Source organism: Dama dama, chromosome 19 (assembly GCF_033118175.1).
Source record: "Dama dama isolate Ldn47 chromosome 19, ASM3311817v1, whole genome shotgun sequence".
Classification (NCBI taxonomy): domain Eukaryota; kingdom Metazoa; phylum Chordata; class Mammalia; order Artiodactyla; family Cervidae; genus Dama; species Dama dama.
In genome coordinates, this window is record NC_083699.1 from 35,352,242 (window position 1) to 35,373,640 (window position 21,399).

General features: G+C 34.8%; 1 protein-coding gene across 3 annotated transcripts in view; it reads right to left on the reverse strand.

The window, feature by feature from the left end:
• Positions 1–2,387: 2,387 nt before the first annotated feature.
• Positions 2,388–21,399, reverse strand: part of DCUN1D1 (defective in cullin neddylation 1 domain containing 1) — a 30,189-nt gene continuing 11,177 nt past the window's right edge. For 2 of the 3 annotated variants that reach the window (XM_061166657.1, XM_061166658.1), the window contains exons 2-7: positions 20,734–20,950; positions 19,388–19,556; positions 17,134–17,264; positions 6,798–6,880; positions 6,456–6,552; positions 2,388–5,162 (exon numbers count right to left, since the gene is read on the reverse strand). In XM_061166657.1, the coding sequence (XP_061022640.1) occupies positions 5,083–5,162; positions 6,456–6,552; positions 6,798–6,880; positions 17,134–17,264; positions 19,388–19,556; positions 20,734–20,950 (777 nt within the window). In that variant the 3' untranslated portion in view covers positions 2,388–5,082. Of the gene's footprint in view, positions 5,163–6,455; positions 6,553–6,797; positions 6,881–14,268; positions 14,870–17,133; positions 17,265–19,387; positions 19,557–20,733; positions 20,951–21,399 lie in introns of those variants that run through there. The other variant, XM_061166656.1, reaches the window with a different exon arrangement.

A 21,399-nucleotide genomic window follows, 5' to 3' on the forward strand; every position in this document is an offset into this window, starting at 1 on the left:
TCTCAGGATTAAGAATTGGAAACTAAACATAAGTATTTTCAAAAGATTTCATGTACACACATCTCCAAATCTTACTGATCAAATATTGCTCTTTTACCTCTGTGTAATGTAACTATATGACAAAGCACTGTCTATAGCTTACCTTAGCATTTCTCCTTAGCCACTAAGCTTATGCCCTACAGTACTCCTTTTTGTAAAAATCTCATTTGGCATTGCCCAAGTTTTCCATTAGATCCAGAGTTTTCTTAAAATATTTCATAACCTGAAATAAAATTTTAATAATTATATGTGTGCCTAAATATATATACTAAATATAAAATGACTATTATCCATTTTTTTTTCTTTGCTTTGCTCATTAAGCCATTCACATGTTGCCTCTATGTTTCCAAACTTTTTCACTGTTTTAAATCAAGCTTTGTTTTTACTATTTTTGGTTCTAAACTATTCTTCACTTTAACCTCATGTGATGGATTCTTCTTTTCAAAGCAGTGCTGCTTTCCATAATCAAGCCTGCTTTAATTTCAATCTGACTCCATCTCTTCCTAGCCCACTGAAAAATGTTCCCTCTAAGCCAGGTATTAAAAAAAGAAAAACACCTTTTTAACCAAACATTTTTCCCCAGACCAAATCTCATGTGAAATGCCAATAACATACAAGAGATACAGTAGAAAGCTTCTGACCTCATGAAATATAGCAGCCTCAAGGTGTTTCTCGAAAAATAATGCTCTAAGTTACAAGCTACATTGATTTCTGCACAGCACAAACACAAAAGATAAGCTGAAAATAAATAAGCAATACTTTTAAGAAAAACTTGGTTATACTTAGATTAAAAAAGTTTTAGAAACTCAATTTTTAAAACATAATTATAAAATGATTCCCCAAATATCTGTCTTTAAAACTCCATAAAGACATTACTTTTTAGGAATTCCATCTACTACAACAGCTGTGCACTTTTTTAAAATCATAATTTCCTTATTTATGGCAGATTAAAAAAAAGACCAAAGAAAGAGAAGTCAAAAGCCACATTAACACAAAACACTGAGCCTAGTGGAAAGTTGTCAAATAAATTAGTTTGTCAGCAAGAAATGCCAAGTACCCAACAGGCAGTAAAGAAAATAGATAGCAAGAATGCTCTGGTAAAACCATTTATGTAACTGTATTATGAGTTTAAAAAAAAAAAAACAGAACTATCCGCCTCCAGAATCAAATACAAATCAAGCAAATATTCAACCAAAATGGCAACAAAGAGTAAGGGTAAACCTGGAAAAGGGGATTTGTACTATTAGGAATTTTCAAACTTAAAACTGCAAAATGTAAACCACTTCCCCTTTTGAAATCAAAGGTAAAGGTATCAGAACTTCACCACATTTCTATAAAATAAAAATAGAAATTATTGCTATATGATTGTAAAAATGGAGGCAAGTAAAGAGTTCAGAAATATACTTGTTTATAATCAATTAAATGATGAACCATAATTTGAACCCTAATTATCACATTATGTAGAAATCACAAATCTGGTATTGTGTCCTCAGTTATTAAGATAAATGTTAAATAGTTCACATTTTAAAAACATTTTATCATTACATTATCAAATTTGATAAAATCTTATCAAAACATCTATGTATGCAATATAAATCATGTTGTTAAAAGTATAAAGTAACATTTAAAGAAAACTGCTGAGGTGTCAAATAAGTATTTTCTATTAAATATATACAATTTAACATTTAGAACTCCATAAATTAATTCTTGCTAAAAGTTGATTCAGGTTTACAAAGGCATACTTTGTGAACTATAATAAATTTCCCCAGCACCACTTTCCTTTATTCCAAAATTCTTTCATCAGGTTTAACTTTCTTCTGTCATTCATATGTAAAAGTTACAGAAGGTTTACAATACGTAGTCTTCATAGTAACATGTTTTAAAAAATCTAAGCAAAGTGCACGTTAAACTGGCTACAACTACTCAAACCTCTTGATTATCATCAAATAAAAAATAGATGAACACTTCATTCACTTAAATCTTTCTGAGGAAAAAAAAAAATAGTATACCTTGCTTAAATAAGAATTTCCCAGTAAGGGTATTATATAAAAGATTTCCCATGTTATTTTATTAACTCTTTCACTCATTAAAACTTTTTAAAAGTCTAATGAAGAACATATACTTACAAAGCCATATTACACAACTACAGTACTGTTAATTAAATAAAGCAGCCCAGTATAGTTGTAAACATTTTAAATATAGTAAACAAGACTTGGCATGTCTTTTCTCCCAAAAACTTGCCATTACAATGCTCTTTCCATAAATAATTATCCTTTCTAGAAAAGTTTTCCGGTATATTTTAGTCTTTAGTATTACACTGAAATAATATGTGAAAAGATTTAGTCATGGCAATTTCACTGAAGCTTTTATTGCCTCTGTTGGTAATATGACAGGGATGTAAGAAACACAATTGAACTTACAGAGATATGCAGATGATAGTCACTAAAGATAACCTTGATCTCAAGTATTTTTATATGTGGGCACTTCTAATTTTATACACTTTACTATTTAAAAAGCATTACATTTTAAAATGTGTACCTGTTTTGACATTTGGCAAAAAGGAAACTGTACCTGTGGTTCAGTTTAAAACAAAGAATCAGCATGGGGAGTTAACCAAAATAAAGACTGAAACACTAATTAATTAAAGCAATTCAAGTTGTGTGTGTGTGTGAGCATATGTGTCCCTTTCAACCTGTCAATCTCACTCTTTCACACACACTCACACACACATGGCCATTATGTGTAAGCATTCTTAGTACAAAATATTCCCTGTAAGCAGACATTTATCCTCAGAAAAATCACACCACATTAAATCAGTCTTCTCTTTCAGGCCCTAGTAATAGTATTGTTTAATTCTAAGATGCCATCATAGAGTTAACAACCTTAACTTTTATGCTACATAATTATATTCAAAGCTTTATGTATTGTTTTGTTTATAATTACACAGTAATTATAAATGTTTAGTACCAAACTGATGACAAACACTATTTTGTTGAAAAGGTCTTGCATTTAAAAGGAAAAGTCTGTAGAACCCAAGGCACTAGGCCACGAACCAATATCAGACTTTTATGAAAAACAATTTATATTGGGGGAAAAAAGCTAATCGGATCTCATTTCAAAACACAGCGTACTGGAATTAATTAATCAATCCAAAAACAATACCGTAACTCAAAATCTTTAAGACAGGAAACAAAATAGTACATATATATATATATATATCTTATTAAAATATTTCATAATTGAAGTTCCTCTTAATATTTACAAATATGAAATCAGGAAATACTGAAAGCAGCAGGATTCTTCTTTTTTCTTTCAATAACCAATTCCAGTAACCTGAATAGAAATTTTCAAAATTTTCTTTTGATAGAATCATATTTTTTAATTAAAGTTATGATTAGAATGTTAATATCTATGGGAAGAGCTTTCTAGTCAATTTCAAAATCATGTAAATAAAAAGTAGCTTTAATATATAAGTTTTTTTAAATCATTTCCGCATCTACATTATAATGTACTGCTTTCCTGAAGTACATTCCTTTGATAATTTCAACATTAGACCTTACAGAGTGCCTGGATACACCAAGCAAAATCTACTCCTGCTAAAAACCAGTCATCCAATCTCTGAAGTTTTACATTTTTTAAACCGGCCTTGAAGAAATGTTTAAAAAAGCAATAAACCCTTCTTCACGTGTCAAGAAGTGAACAGAGAAATGAGCATTTTCAGCATGAAAGCAGTTCACGGGTCTTGTAATAAAAAAAATAGACACAAGATACAGGTCTGCTTTGATGTGAAAACTGAGCTGAGTGAAATAAAACATAGTAGAAACTAAATAATTTATGAAAATAGAAGCCAGATTTGTATTTTGCATCAAGTGCATGCTTGCTTGAAAATCTTTGCTCCTCAAGTATTTGGCAACCACAGTGATTAGCAGTTAAAACAATTTCAACAAAATAAGAAGTCATCAAAAATGGACTATTTTTCTGAAAGAGCAGTACCTATAAGAATTGAACTTCATGGCTCATTACAACCATTTTCAAAATTTAATTCCTACTATCTTCTTATAAATTAAGAGAATTTCATTTGTGTTCCATAGTGTGCTGACAAAAAAAAAAAAACAAAACAAAAATAAACCCTCATGCCTAAATTTAGAATATTGTATTATGTAGCAATCTAAAACATTCAAACAAATTAAATAGTTTAACTTACTCAACAGGCATATAAGCATTTCAAAATCATAATGAAATCCAATTATGAGGTGCATAATGTAGACGGGAGTAGAATCTAACATTATGCAGATGTTTTTCTAAATAAAAGCCCCTGTAAGACAACTATATATAAACATGGGTAAGATAAGTGCAGACTAGTTCTGTGGAACCTTTTGAAATCGAGGGTCTAAAACACAATAAAATTTTGGGTAGGCACACCAAGTTATCCTAAAAATTTTTCACGTTGGTTATTTTGACTTTTTTTCATCAGATACTCTACTCACATTAACAATACATGTAATTTGCCAGGAAAAAAAAAAAATCCCCCCATACCAAAACACCATTCCAGATCTGGTACACTTAAATATATCACTCTCACTGGAAGTGCTATCAGCATAGTCTTTGCAACTAGCCCAAAGCATATATTTAAGAAGTTTTTATAAACTGTGATGTTCATATGTTTAATTCTTATGCCAAACTTGTTTTCTGATGAAGACAGCATTGTGCTTTATGCAAGAATGGAAACTTCAAAATAATCACCATAAAGCTTCTAAGACTTATGGGAGAATAAACTAGGATGGTCCACAGATATAAGATGAAATCCACAATGTTGGAATAATAAATGTTTAGAGCGGCCCAGACTAGAAGACAAGCCCAAACCACCATTAGAAGAATGAAATATGATATGGTCCAAGATGTATCCTTAAAGTTTTGTCTCAACCCTCAGTCTGAATTGTGAGGATTGATCTTCAGTTCAGTCCAGCCAGCAGAAATTGACTGTGCAATTTTCCGTTGTTTTTATTGTACAGACTATGTACATTCTAGAAGGTTCCTTCAGTGCTACACTGTTGTACTTTTTGTCCCAGCAATTTGAGGGCGTGCAAATTCCACAAAGTCATCAATAAGAACAGGCCATGCTCCTGTGGGGGGGATATGTGAGAAAGGAAAGAAACAAAAGCAGAAATAAGGCTAGTATTTTAATAGAATCCTTTTTTTTTTTAATATCTTCCCTATAATTGTTAAAATATATCATTATAAATATCCCCACTGATAAGACCTCCAAATTTCTAGTTCTTTAGAGTTTCTACCTATTCCTTGCATTTTCTCATAGTTCTATTATTACAACACTTGATCATTTTCTGAATGATAAAAAATAACTCTCCTGGTAATTAGTAATATATGGTTTTCTGAAGGCCACTGAAGTAATCTGGTCAAATCCGGCCTTGATATGATGACACATTGCCAGTGCTGAAAGCATATTAGGTTGAAATTAACCTTTTTCTGCATTTTAGGACAATCTTACAAAAGAAATTAAAAGCAAGGATCAGACACTAACCTATTTCATGATAATAAATTACTAAAGGATCTTAAATTACATATATGCATGCCTCTATACATGTTGCTATGCTAACTTCCAAATCAGCAAGTTCTCCACTTTTGCATAAAGCCTAACAGAAAGCACAATCATCAATTATCAGTCATTTCTCAATACTTATAAAGAAAACAATACATGACAATGAAAACAAAGATGAAATAACATTATCTGTGGTAAGGTTAAATAGTTCCAGAACACTTTTAAGGAGACCAAGGTTATTAAAGATTTTTTCAAAGAATACCTGTCTATTCAAAGATATCAAAATATATCTTGCTAATTCTCAAGGGGAACTAGGTAAGTATCTGTGAAGAAATCAATGTAAACTACTACCAGTTCCAGAAAACAAAAATATCCTGATAGTGGATGGTAGAGTTACCTTTCTATATACATGAAGAAACAGCAGACAAGTATTCAATCAGTGAATATTTACTGAATGCCAATAGTACTACAGTAGGAAAATAAAGTCCATTTCCATGTGGCCTAAGTCCCAAAACTCAAGGAGTTTACAATCAAGTTCACAGACAAAAACAGACAATAAAAAAATAAATACAAGTACTATAAAAGTACATTAAGAAAAGAATAAGTTCCTAAAGTAGACTGAAAATCTAAAACATGAATGAAAATTACTCATGCCTTTCTGGAAGACATGAATACAGAGCTGGTATTTAAGGAAATAATACAGATTGGTAAAAGAGGATGAAGGCATTTTCTACATTCAGAAGAGCACAAATAAAAGCTCAGAAGAGGGAAATCTAAGAAAAACAGAAGTAGACAAGAAGTTCCAGGGTTTATGATTAAAGATATTTTTAAAGAATTGGTAGAGCAAAATGTTCATTACCTTCTTCATCATAATTAGACATGTCATCTGCAATCATTGTACTGAAGTCTAAAAGAAGATTCCAAGTATCTTTTGGTATTGATCGTTTATGATGTTCCTATTAAGAAAAAAAAAATAACAAGAAGCATCCAATTCACTAAAAAGAGTTTCAAAAAAACAGTCCAGAAGATGCTGAGTACAAGAATGCAAAACAACCTATGTAATAAAATTCTGGAAATCAAATTTCTCATTCTACATCCATTACATGTTCTGAAATGAGTTAAGCATCCTTTAAAATGTTAATTTATCTTCAAACAAAGCAAAAATTTAGAAAACACCAAACCGCAGAAAACATGAACTTACCAACAAAAATTTATTCCATAAGTCTAAGAATTTAAATCTTCCATTAAGCACTAAATTCCAGTAGGCAATGGCCATTTCTAGATCTGTAATATTAAAAATAAATTATGTACTTCAAATGCCAGGAATATTTGTCCCTGAAAAAAAACACCAAGTAAGACAAAGATAGCCTTAATTAAAAACAAAAAAAAAGGCTTGTGTCCTGAATACTTACATAATAAAAATTTCCTATAGAGTTAAGTCCAAGCTTTATATCCTGATTCCATCACCAACGCAAAGGTTCCTTCAGGGCAAGAAGGGTATCACTTACCTCATTAGGGGTTTCTAAAGTTTAAATGAGATAATGTAGGTAAACATGTTTGACTACATCATAAGTATTGAAATGTTAATGTACAGCAGACCTCAGCCCTTTTGACATTTTGGACCAGATCATTTTTGTTGCGGGAGGCTGTCTTACGCATTACAGCATTAGCAGTATCCCTGGCCTCTACCCACTAGATGCCAGGAGCAGTTTCCTATCCCCAATGGTGACAACCAAAAATATCTCCACATATTGCCAAAGGTCCCCTGGGATGCAAAACTGCCCCCAGATGACAACCACCAAAGTACATGTATATGCTGTAATGCAAAGAGTTGCTATCCTAATTAATCTTACACTCCAAGTTGTTGGCTGACTGATCATGGTCTCACCTCAAGGAGACCATTAAGAAGACTGATTAAAATTTTAAAATTAATAATAAACTAAGATCTGTCTTTTTAAAAGTTTGATGAAAAGGATATAAATGACTATTTAACCGGAGCAGAGAAGGGTAAAGAAGCAGTATTACCGCATGACAAAATATGTATCTGTCTTAAAAGAGGAACTGAAGTAGTTATGTCAAGCTTTTATGAGTAAATTTACATTTCCAGGTCAGGAAAACTTCCATCCCAAGTAACTTAAAAGTTCTTTTGATATGAACTCCAAACTACTCTGAATAATCTGAAGAATCATGAAAGACTAAGACTCCAAAAACAGGCTCACATCCTACCTGAAAGAAAAACGTAACAGAACATAAGGCAAAAAATCTCCCATCTTCACTAGATCCTAAGCTCTTCAAGGATAGGGACTACATATCCCCAAACTAGCACTGAAACACATAGCAGGCATTCAGAAACTGCTGAATGAACAAGCTTCCTACGTATGGTTCTATTTACAAATACGTACTCACCTCCAGATTCATCATTATGTCTTCCCTCAAACTCAATGGAAAAGGTGCCTCTTTTCCTCCTATCCAAGGTTAAGCCCCTAACACCATTACTCTGGATCCAATATGCCATCCTGCCTTTTAGTTTCTTCTCTCCTTGTATCCTCAACTTTGCCCTGTCTTCTGGCTTCCCCCTCCACAAACAAACACACTCAAGTTATCAACTAACTTCAAAAAAATAATCTTTCTTTCTTATCTCTCTCCACCCTCTTACTAACTACCCTCTTTCTCCTTCCCTTCACAGATCATTTTGGAACAGTACATGGAGTCTTCTACTTTTATTTTTAATGTGCTCACAAAAACATGTCTGAAAGTCAAGTTCAGATCCCCATGTTTTATGAGAACTAGAAACAGGACCTCAGTCCCTAATCACAAATCCTTTTTAATCTTCGCAATCTTTAAAGCTTTACACCAAATATTCCTTTCAGGTTCTTTATTATTTTTCTTACCAATTAAACATAGAGCATACAAATCAAAGCATAGAGATAACGTGCAGTAAAATTGCTGTCATTAGCCTGTCTAGTAGGATTTGCTGTTATTAGCATGCTTAATGATATCCTTCACTTCAAATGCATTAAATTTATGAAAACTAAGCTTATCACTGTTAGCATTTTTTTTAACTTTTAGAAAATAAGAATGAGACACAATGAAATATTCAAGTAATTGTAAACCATGAAACACCTATAAATGCCCATTTCTCAGCTGATATACCAATCTAAGAATCTTACAAGAGTAGAAGTATATATGCATGATGTTTGAAAGTTCAGGTTGTAAAAGAAGAGAACTTTTTGTAATCTACATTCATTGTCCAATTTCTTTACCCCCCAGACACTTTAATTCTATAAATTAATGTCCATCTTCATCACTCACCCCACTGAAAGTAATCTCTGAAGGGTCACCAAGCCCTTCTGGTTGCCAGATAAACCTTAATGTCCTTAATTTACTTGGCTCTCCGCCATATTTCACAAAATTGAGCACATCTCCTGGATGGAACTGTCACTTCTTTGAGCTTTAACGGTATCACTGCACTGATTTTCCTCTGTCCTTTCTGGCTTTCCTTCACTTCTCCTCTTCCTCTAGTCACCCACTGAATGCTGATGTTCTGTAACACTGAATGTCAGGAATAACCACCTCTACTGCTCGCAGACTTTTCAAACCTTTACCTTCTTTCAAGTTTTACGCTCAACCGTCTCTAACAAGTCCTAAAATCTGAAACTTCTCTATATATATTCTTGACTCTTACATCTAACTGCCTAAGGATATCTTCAACTGGATATGCACAAACAATTCAAATTCAAAAGGACTCAAACTCAACTCAGTATCTTACTTCTACAGATCTACCATTTCCTGCTCTTTCAATGAATGCTATCACCCTACAGTGATGACCTACAGTTATCTCAGTGAAACACAATTTTTCATTGTGAGCAACAGTCCTACGCACTGCAGGTCCCTGAGCAGCCCCCTAATCCTAAAAGAAACCCTGTCATTCTAACAATACCAAAACTATCCCTTGCATATTTCCAAATATCCCCAAATGGGGGTTAATGCTAACTTCCTCATCACACTTTCAAACAAAGCTTTCTCATTTTGGCTTCTAAGTACCTTTTGAATCTCTCTCTTCTCCATCCCCACAGGCCCTGAAAAGGGCCTATGCCAGGGTCCTTTTCATTTCTAGCTTCATAACCAACTTCTCGTCCTCTAGTTCTGCCTCCACTCCTTTTAAAGGACCACACTGCTTTCTGATGGACCTTGCAGGCATATAAATTTGGTTTCACTTCCATGAAAAAACCTGTACATGAATGTTTACAGAAGCTTATTCATAACTGCCAAAACTTGGAAGCAAGCAACATATCCTTTAGTAGGTACACATATAAACTGTGGTACATCCAGATGAAGGAAAATTATTCAGTGCTGAAATGAAATGAGCTATCAAACCACAAAAAGATATGGGAGAAAACAAATTCATAATAATGGTATTAAGTGAAAGAAGTCAGTGTGCAAAGGCTACACACTGTATGATTCCAACTAAAAAAAGGCAAAACTTTGGAGACAGTAAAAAGATCAGTGGTTGCCAACAGTTAGGAGGGAGGAAAGGATGAACAGGAGAGCACAGAATTATTTCAGAAGAGTGAAACTTTTCTGTATGATGCTATAATGGTAGATATATGTCCTTATACATTTGTCCAAATTCACAGAACGTACAATATCACAATATCAAGAGTGAACCCTAGGGTAGGAATAAATTAGGAGCTTGGGATTAAAATATACACACTATTATATATGCAGTAGAGAACCAACGAGGACCTAGTATATAGCACAAGGAAATATATTCAATATCTTATAATAATCTATAATGAAAAAAGGTGTGTGTGTATAAACACACACACATATATAACTGAATCACTTTGCTGTACACCTAAAACTAACACAACACTGGAAATCAACTGTATTTCAATAAAATTTTTAGAAAGAAAAAGAGTGAACCCGACTGTAAAATTAAAGTTTGAATGATAATGATGTGTCAATGTAGGTACAACTGTAACAAACGTTACCACTCTGGTAGGGATTAGATAATGGGAAAAGTTATGTAAATATAGGGGAATGGGATAATTGGGAAATCTCTGTATCTTCTGCTCAATTTTGCTGTAAATCTAAAGCAAATCAAGAAACAAGATCTATTAACTTTCAAAAAGTCTGCAAAGTTTCCCACTGCTTTCAGATAAAATCTACATTTCTAGTCAAATAGACTTACTTGCAGTTTCTCAAAGGTGCTCTGTCTCTCACCTCCAAGAAATTGAACTTGCTAATCTTTCCACATTCAAGATGGCTTCTTTTTCTTTTGGTTTTGAAATAATATATTCATTCTTCAAGGATCAAAAATTATAATCTTTGTGAAGACTCTGCAAACTCACCCAGACAAAGATGCTCCTAACTCCATGCTCTCAGAGTAAGCAGTCAATAAATGTTTTTGGATGAAACAGGAATACTCAAATATTAATAAATTTTTATTAGGAGCTGAAACACAGAAGATTAAATTTTACAGGAATAAAATGTCAATTGCCACAAGCACGTGAAAAACTGCCTGCCCTTTAGGGACTTCCCTGGTGGTCCACTGGTTAGGACTCAGCGCTCTATCTGTCTGGGCCCTGGGTTCAGTCCCTGATTAGGAAACTAAAATCCCATAAGATGTACAGCGCAGCCATTAAAAAAAAAGAAAAGCTGCCCTTTAGTCAGAAATGTCTGAATAACAGAGAGAACAGCTCAGCGAGAGAGAAGCGGTTTAATGTAGTGGTTTATCATCTTAAATCTCAATTCCTCCCCTAATTAAGCAGGCCCTGGGCAACGAAGCTCACCTCGCTGTAATTCAGGTTAAAATAAAGATAACAGCACCTGCCCTCATGAGGTTGTTTTAAGAATTAAGTGAGAGAATACACATAAAGTATTAGAACAGTCTGGGATATGTTCTTACTATTGTTTGAGTAATTTTTAAAATTATTATTATAGATTCTGAAGCAGTATGGGAAAGAAAACAAACTCTATAATGTAACAAGAAGCAATGAGAGCAATTAGAACAAACAGAAGGGTGACTCAGAGGGAAAGAGACACAAGAAAGGCCCAGTAATAGTATTACCTAAAGCTGAGATACTTGCAGAATGAAGCCTTAAGCCCTTATAATAAAATTAAAAATGCAAACAGAGGTAATCCCAGTGTCACTCTTTCACAGAGAATCAACAAGGGCTATGTTCTGTTTCATAAAAGATGATCAGCTGAGTGCCAGACAAAAATGGACATGAATTGAGACTGAATCCAAACATAGTCCCTAAAGGGAAACAAAATGTTGCTAACTCACTAGGGAGGATGAATGGTGATTTAAAATCCTATTCACAAAGTCTTAAATTTACCTAGAAATATCTAAGTTAGCACAACATAATACAATAAAAAGAACATAAAATGTGGAGTCAGAAGATCTGAGGTTGAGTCCCAATTCTAACAACTCTAAAGTTACGTGACCTTAAAAGTCAACCTCTGTGACCATGAGTTTCCTTATCTTAATGACAGGTTGTTTTACTTAGCTCAAAGGGTTGTTATGAGAACCAAATGGGATTGTGTAAATAAAAATACACATTAAAAAACTATAAAATAAGTTCTAAATATTAAATGTTTAATAAATGTTAAAAATTTCTAAATTCTAGCTGAACCCCAACAGTTTACAAGAAAATAACCTATAGACTTTAGTAAGTTCAGGATGATCCTAAAAATAATATGGCTGTTAAAAAACAAAAGCAATTTTTGGACAAATTAATAGAATGAACAGTCTTGCAAAAAATAACAGACCCATGGTGTTCTACATTAAATAGCCTCCTTCTGGAGTATTATATTCAGCTTTAAGAAATCTATTTTGAGAGAAACGAAGAAACTGGAAATGTTATCTAGGGGTGACAGCAACAGGAATAACAAAGGTCTTCTCAAATGAAGAATAGTTAAAATTTGGAATGCTGACTTGAAAAAAATGAGAAAGGATAAATGAGAAAAATCTTGAAAGGGTTAGCCTTCCTTTGTGTTGCTGCAGAAGACAATTAAGAACAGTGGTAAAAGTTATAAAGATGAAGATGTCATAAAGAAAAATAACAATAGTATTCTGTGATAAGAATGAACCACTTTCTAAAATGACATGTGTTCAATCCCCACCCTGTATGTTCAAACATAAAAGCTAAATGAGCATCAGGTACAGATGCTACATTGCATAGGTTAGATTTAACAACAGGACTTATGAAATCCCTTTCAAATTTAAGATTCAGAAGACTACCAGAAATGGCAGGTGACTGAAGCAGACGGTGACAAAGGAAGTATCCTATCCTGGTGTCATAAGAAATAAGGTTACAGAAAATGAGAAAATACGGGAAACACCAGCTCTCATTATAGCTAGCACAGCTATTTATAAATAAACCACAATGCTGTCACTGTCACTCTGCCAATTTTTTGGGGCCTCAACTCTTCTCCTACGATCTCCTAATTCCCTTCTGCCAAATATTATAATTTAAGAGCCCTGTAAACCCTTAGAAACGCTGTCAAGAAAACTACTTTCTTTTTAATTAACTTCAACTAAGCAAGTCATTACACTGACACCCAACATCGGTGCAAAAACAAAAAGAGAAATTATGATTTGTCTTTTATTACATTTTTTTAAATTAAGACTTTGTAGTTTCAGGTTTATGGAAAAACTGAGCAAAAAGTACACACTTCCCATATATCTTTACCCCATGCACGTATACTATGTCACTTCAGTCATGTCCAACCCTTTGAGACCCTATGGACTGTAGCCAGTCAGGCTCCTCTGTCCATGGGATTCTCCAGGCAAAAATACTGGAGAGGGTTGCCATCTCCTCCTCCAGGGGATCTTCCCGATCCCGGGATTGAACACGAGTCTCTTGTCTCCTGTCAGAGGGTTCTTTATCACTAGTGCCACGCCACGACCTTCCCCCATCTTTAAGGTACTGCTTTGTGCTGCGCTTAGTCCTTCAGTCGTGTCCGACTCTCTGCAACCCCGTGGACTGCAGCCCGCCAGGCTCCTCTGTCCATGGGGATTCTCCAGGCAAGAATACTGGAGTGGGTTGCCATGCCCTCCTCCAGGGGATCTTCCCAACCCAGCGATCGAAGGAAGGTCTCCCTCATTGCAGGCAAATTCTTCTTTGGTATGAGCCACCAAAGTTGTTCAAGAATATTGGAATGGGTTGCCTATCTCTTCCCTAGAGGACCTTCCAGACCCAGGAATTGAACCAGGGTCTCCTGCACTGCAGGCAGATTCTTTACCAGCTGAGACACCAGGGAAGCCTTTAGTATAGTTCTTATAATTGATGAGCCAATAGTTTTACCAAAAGTGTATTATTTTACATTAGGGCTCACTTTGTGCTATACGTTCTACAGTTTGAAGCTTTTTTAAAACAACTTTTAAGTTGTGGTTAGATACACATACAATTTATAATCTTAAGCATTTTTCAGTGTATAGTTCAGTAATGTGAGTTACATTCCCACTATTGTGCAATGAATCTCCAGAGCTCTTCACCTTAGAAAACAGAAACTCTACACCCATTGAACAATGTTACTTTTTTCTTAAGCTCAATACTTATTACAATAAAACAATTTTAAAATCTAATTCTTCAGTATACTTTTCTCAACTTTTCCTGTAATCTAAAATTCCAATATACCATCATATTAATATACCCAACAGCTATAAAAATGTCAATTTTATTGAAATATCAATAACCTCAGATATGCAGATGACACCACTCTTATGGCAGAAAGTGAAGAAGAACTAAAGAGCCTCTTGATGAAAGTGAAAGAGGAGAGTGAAAAAGTTGGCTTAAAGCTCAACATTCAGAAAACTACGATCATGGCATCTGGTCCCATCACTGCATGGCAAATAGATGGGGAAACAGTGGCTGACTTTATTTTTCTGGGCTCCAAAATCACTGCAGATGGTGACTGCAGCCATGAAATTAAAGTTATGACCAACCTAGACAGCATATAAGAAGCAGAGACATTACTTTGTCAACAAAGGTCCATCTAGTCAAGGCTATGGTTTTTCCAGTGGTCATGTATGGATGTGAGAGTTGGACTATAAAGAAAGCTGAGTGCTGAAGAATTGATGCTCTTGAACTGTGGTGTTGGAGAAGACTCTTGAGAGTCCCTTGGACTGCAAGGAGATCCAACCAGTCCATCCTAAAGCAGATCCGTCTTGGGTGTTCATTGGAAGGACTGATGTTGAAGCTGAAACTCCAACACTTTGGCCACCTGATGCGAAGAGCTGACTCATTGGAACAGACCCTGATGCTGGGAAAGATTGAGGGCAGGAGGAGAAGGGGACAACAGAGGATGAGATGGTTGGATGGCATCACCAACTTGATGGACATGGGTTTGGGTGGACTCCAGGAGTTGGTGATGGACAGGGAGGCCTGGCGTGCTGCGGTTCATGGTGTCGTAAAGAGTCGGACACGACTGAGCGACTGAACTGACTGAATACAATAAAAACTAAGATTCACTATCAAAACTACATATTCACCCAAAAATATCATTTATACTGTGCTCTAGTGAGAGGTAGGGATATAACTAAGCAATATGTCAGCCCCATTTAAATCAATATCTAATATGCACAACATTTTCTCTAATCATATCAAAATATTGTGATACATTCTAAACACAACAGAAATAATTCTTTAAGCACATACATGTAAATTCAAATGCTTCAATCGATTTTTATTTGTGGGAAGATAAGAGGAGACGAGAAAAAATAATCCAGTTAACAGGTGGCCACAGATACAAGACAGAGAAATTAACCCTTGGTATCCCAGCTTATTTTGTCAGTAAAATGAGGAGTTTTCCTGGAAGAATAAAATCCAATTGAAATTAATTGAAAAGACGACTTCATCATTCCAAATTTTGCTTAATAGTTATTTTGTAAATCCTTAATTCAGTCACATTTAGTCACTCTTTGGGTCAATTCTCTAGTACAAATGTTGTACATTCATCCTTTCCACTAGCTTTCAGTCATGTCCTATGTGTGCATGCTATGTCGCTTCAGTCTTGTTCAACTCTTTGTGACTCTATTGAACCGTAGCCAGCCAGGCTCCCCTATCCGTGGGATTCTCCAGACAAGAATACTGGAGTGGGTTGCCATGTCGTCCTCCAGGGGATCTTCCCAACCCGGGGATCAAACTCGCGCCTCTCCTATATTGGCACGCGGGTTCTTCACCACTAGCGCTACCGGGGAAGCTTTCAGTCACTTCCTCGGTCTAATCCTTTTCTCAAAGTTCTTTCTCGCTAATCTAAAATATAAAGAATGATTAGTACAAGACACACCTATTAGCCTCTCCAATAACCTTATCTTCAAAATCAAAAAACAAACTCACTTCCATCATTTAACATGCTGTGCCTCCGTTTCTTCATCTGCCAAATAAGGATAAGTGTCTAGCACTCTATGAGTGGCACATGGTAGCTGGTGAATTACTGAATAAAAGAATGAGTAACTCATAAAGTTGTTAAACATTAAATGAGGCAATGTATGTAAAGTACTTAGCACACTGCCAGGCACACTGCGCCATCATCATAATCTTCGGTGCATCCCCACTGCCCACAGATTCCAATTTAAGCCCTTCTGTCCTGTTTTTAAAAGAAGCCTTATTATATGAGTCTTATTGTGTCTCACCAATTTATGCTCCAAACAAGCATTTGCACTAAAATCAAATCATTTTCTCTTTTCCACAAAGAAGCCAAGCTTATTTCTAAAGTCTGAGACCTTTATTTAAAACTATCCTCTCCCTGGAACATCTTTCATCTTCACTTACCCAGCCAAATATCAAATCCTTGGGTTCACATTCCCTCTTGCCCAGGAAGCACTTTCCAACCATTCCTGCTTTTACTCATTTCTCCTTTTATCTAAAACCCTCATACTCATATTTATAATTTTGTATTATGTGCTACTGTCTACTTTCTCTGAATGATCTGCAAATTACACTGAAGTTTTTACTTCCACTTCCTTAGCCATCATCCCCAGAGCAAATGTATGGTTATTTTTACAGTATAAACTGACCGATCTAAACTGTTAACAGTGGCTATTTTGGGGTAAGATGATAAATAAAAATCACCTTTTTATTCTTTGTTACAGTTTCCAAATACTTCAAATCAAAAAAGGATTTACTAAAAAGAATAAAGTCACATGCTAAGACTCAGAAATGTTAAAATGCTATTTCAACAGATACACAGTGAAAAACTTATGATCCTAAGATCCTACAGTATCTTCTGAAAAATAAACAAGCAAACATACATACCCATGTCAGTGGAATTTTAATAACTATTTCCTGTATTGTAGTTCTTAAAAAAAAAAATCAGTGGTTCATATATAGTATCCAGGGTAACCCTATTACTGAATAGGCAGGGTATTTTCTGATTAACTAGAAGTTCATTGTTTTTCATTGTTTTTCAGTAGCCGGTAATAACTTTATGCTCAAAACAGAACTTTCAATTACAAAACAAAAGTGACATGGTCAATGTAGTTGAATGTATTTGAAACACCAAATATACTTTTTAAAAATTCTTACCTAAACCTTTTTGTCCTGGATTCTTCGCAAAATTAAAAGTAAACTGGTAGAAATCCTTAAATCGTCCCGGTTCTTTCAATTCTTGCTCCATCTTGGGTATCTGGGCCTTTAGTTTTTCTATGCTGTCACATCTATACAAAATTAAGTTTATAAAAGATAAGCTTTTTCTTTATAAATCAAAAACTTATTTATTCCTATAACAGTTTATTTCATACAACTCTTTTTAAAAATCCATTAAAATTTCATCTTTTTAAATTACATAAACAAGTATGGGATTAGCTGGAAGAAGAAAAGTTCTAATGTTAGCAATAATCACTATTTTTAAGAGAAATGGGCTATGACTTTTAATTATGTATTCATGGGACTGTCAATACACTCAAATGGTAGAAGCCAGCTGTAGTGAACATATGAGAATGTATTAATCAGCTTTGCAATCATCAGTTTAAACTGTAGTAGTATTCCTTACATGGTAACAAATCACAGGTCTAGCTTCCAAACAAATTGAAAGCTACAGTCTCTTGGTTAGGCGAGGAAACAGGCATTCCTCTTGAAAACTTCTCATTATATTCAAAGTACCATCTCCAACTGAAGTTATCTCAAATCAGTACTAAGCTTTTTTCTATATCTGAAACCATTCAATTTCCAAGGAGCTTAAATGGGTTCAAGTACCAAGTCCTACTTTGCTTACGGTAGAAATCTTCTGTTATAGATTCCACAAACCAATCACTATACTTTTTTTCCTTCAAATCATTTTTGCTTTTGTTTTCCTTTCATGGTCTTTATAACACCTCCCAGATTACTGCTTTGGAAGTTCATTACATTTTACATGAACTCACTTTTAAATGAGGGAAAAAAAGAGTTCCAGTGAAACCAGTCCTAGTATTGAAAACTCCAGCAAGTTCAGGATAAGGCTGGCTTTGGCTATAAAACACAGTGTCAAGACGAGATATTAATTTATTGTTTCTCAGCTTTAAATTCACCCTTCTTTGCCCAACTTTGTGACTGTTTGCAGTGGACTACAAATTGTGAGACTTCATTTTTTTCTTGCCAGCTGGCTCACCATTAGGTTCTACCAATAGAGGGCGATGAAACGCTGGAAGCGGAGGAAGGAATTTTTCTTAGCCCAGTCTGTTTTCTGCAGAGAGCGAGGGTGTCAGTGTACTGGGAGGTCCTAGCAGTGTTCACCAGTGGTGGCAACTTGCACAGCTCTGCAGCAAGTGACCCTTAGAGCTAGCTTCTTCTCCATCAGAGAAGCAGGCACAATGCTCCAGAAGTAGCCAGGCACTGTCTTCCAGGGTCAGAATCTTAGCCTTGTGGGGATCCTCTTAAGTTTCCAGGTTCCTTCCTTGTTTCCTTCCCTCAGCTCCAGGGGTGGTGACAACTTCTTACAGCTGCCACCTTTGCTATACTTAGAATTTTCTTTTACCCCATTTACACAATATAATAATTTCTAAAATTTACCCTGTTCAAATCGCTGGTATGGTTTGTGTGTCCAGTCTGGACCCTGACTGATTACGAGGTCCTGCAGGCTCAAGAATCAGAATGACTGAACTCAAATCCTGGCTTTAATACTACTTAACTCTCTAGTTTCTCTCTACCTCTATTTCCTCATCTCTAAAATTCGGGTATAACCACTACTACAATCACAAAGCTATTGTGAAGTGGTAGGTGAAGTACTTAGCATAGTTCCTGAAATGAATGTTCAACAAATGTTCAGCTTTTATTATTCAAAAGAACTCACTAAAAACAGTAAGGACAGCCTGTCACTGATTACAGACTGAATACTTTCAGAGCCTCATTAAATGGAGACAACTAGCGGCCACAGGTAAAACCTCTACCTGTGACTTTTCAATCTATTTATACCAAGACATTTAGCTAATCAGTTGTCAAGGTTTGTGTAGAACAAAAAGTAATTAGTAACTTCTAGGATTTTTAAATTCTAGGAGCTTGTTTACAAATTCAGAGTTTACCACCTCACATTAGGAAATAACTTAAAACTTGCTCACTTCACTAACCCACATAAAATATTAAAGCACAGTAATTTTAATACTATGAACGTCCCTCAGAAACTAATGATAAAAGCATAAAGCAAATAGAACAGAACAGGTTGTACTAACTACACAGATAACTTGACATGGGAAGGAACTAGCGTATTAGCCCATTTCTATTTACAGCAATGTCTGGGGCACGGATATCAGTTCCACAGTGACTCTTATAGCAGTGCACTGATTTCATATGAAGATTACACACGCACCCTAATTCTGTCATGCCATCCATGAATTCCTGTTTGGAGAACTCGCACTGTGTTGCTGCTCTGAACTTCCACGCGATGATTAACACACTGATGCTGGCTGGATCGAGGGCCAGGTCATCACAGAACTGCTGTATACCATCTATTCCAATTTTATTTTCATCTTGAGGATCTTTAAAAACACCAGTACAATATGAAATTAGTGCCATATTTTCTAAGCTACTCCTAAAACTGACAAAAGGAACGCTTTCTGTTCCATATTTTAAAATGATCACAAGAGACCAAAAATATGAAGAAATACTGCTTTAACTGTTATATTCCCCCTGTAATATTTAAAGCCACTTTGCCCCTGAAACAGCATTCTTAAACAGCAGGATAGGCACTAGATAGGACCTGGTTTTTTAAAAGTCTCATTTATTCATATGAAAAAAGTCCCATACTTACACACCACCAGAAAATCTGACATTCCTATACAGGGAAAAAGGATTTTTACTGAACATATCCACATTTAACAAAGGCACTCTAAACAGTATTATATACAGAAATTCTTTTCTCCTTGAAGTTTAATTTCATTATAGAAATCTCTTAGAGAACATCAGAAAAACCAAACTGTGTGATTCAATTCTAATCACAAGACAAACATCTGCTATTCAAATTAAAGAAAAACCCCAACTATCAAAATTTACTTTTCAGACAGCAAAAATTTAGATACAAATACAAGGACAAAGAAGTACTCATACACTTGTCAAATAAAAAAATGCGCACATCCCTTGACTTTGGGGCAAGAGCTATGTATATCAATATAATCCCACCTTTGGAAAAACTTTGAAATAATTCTATATATGTATTTCTGCATAAAAGACACAGAAAGTTGGACACCAGGCTCTTAAATATTGGTTCTCTCAGGAGAATAACTAAAAGACATAGAAACTATTAACTTTTTCTTTATTCAATCTATTATGTATTAACTTTTTAGAAGTATATATTACTTTATAATTATTTAAACGTTATTAAAATTATTACGCAGGTTTCCTTAAAATAGGCTCAGCTGAGTTTTATGAAAATGAGGGAAAAAAACCTAGTCCCCCCAGTCCCCATTCTCAAACTGGGTAACAGAGGAGGAAAAAAGGAGGCAAATAAAGGGTAAGGAAATAAAGACACTAAGAAGAAATTTTAGTGAGAAGAGGGAAATAATTTTTCAGATTTCTTAAATTAATTCTAAGATCTAAAGAGCTCTGTTAGACACATCCACCCAATTAATGTCCTCTGTATTATTTGATTTCTCACAAGAAGCATGTAACTCTGGAAAACCTGGTTCAAAATATTTAAAGTCACAAGCAAACACTCACCTTTGTATCTACTGTATAGCTGTTCTAACTTCTTCCTGTCCAATGATCCTTTTACACTCTCTCGTATATAAAGCTCAGGATTTTGAAAAAAATTGTCTGTTGCAACATCTAACTTCCAGTCATTTTGGGACAGACAACTTACTGCTGTTTTTTCACTAGATTGTGTGAAGATCATAAACTGACGAACTTTATCCTTCTGCGATGATTTCAACTTGTTCTATTGAAACCAGAAAATAAACTGAAACTTTGTAACATCACAAAAGACTAAGTATTTCTATACTGCTTCCTAAATCATTTTTAGCAATACAAGTGCCTCATAAAATAACATTTAGCTTAATGTTTTGATCTATTAATAAGGAAAATTTTTTAAAAATCTAAAACACAAAATCGCTATCATTTTGGAAAAGCAACTAGGACAGAGGCAAAAGAAGTTCACCCACCCTGCATTTCTCCTAAAAGGGGGTCCTGTGAGAACGTATAAAGGCTCTAGGAGGGAAGCAGAGCTAACTCTCAAAACCTTAACCAAGCACAAAGTTCCAAGGGATGCTTAAGGAGTGGTGGGGAAGATGATATTATTTAAGCCAGTCAGAACATTCAAGTGACCCTTAGGAACAATGAGATTAACAGATATTTGTTGCAGTCCTAAAACACATTGTAAAGGATATG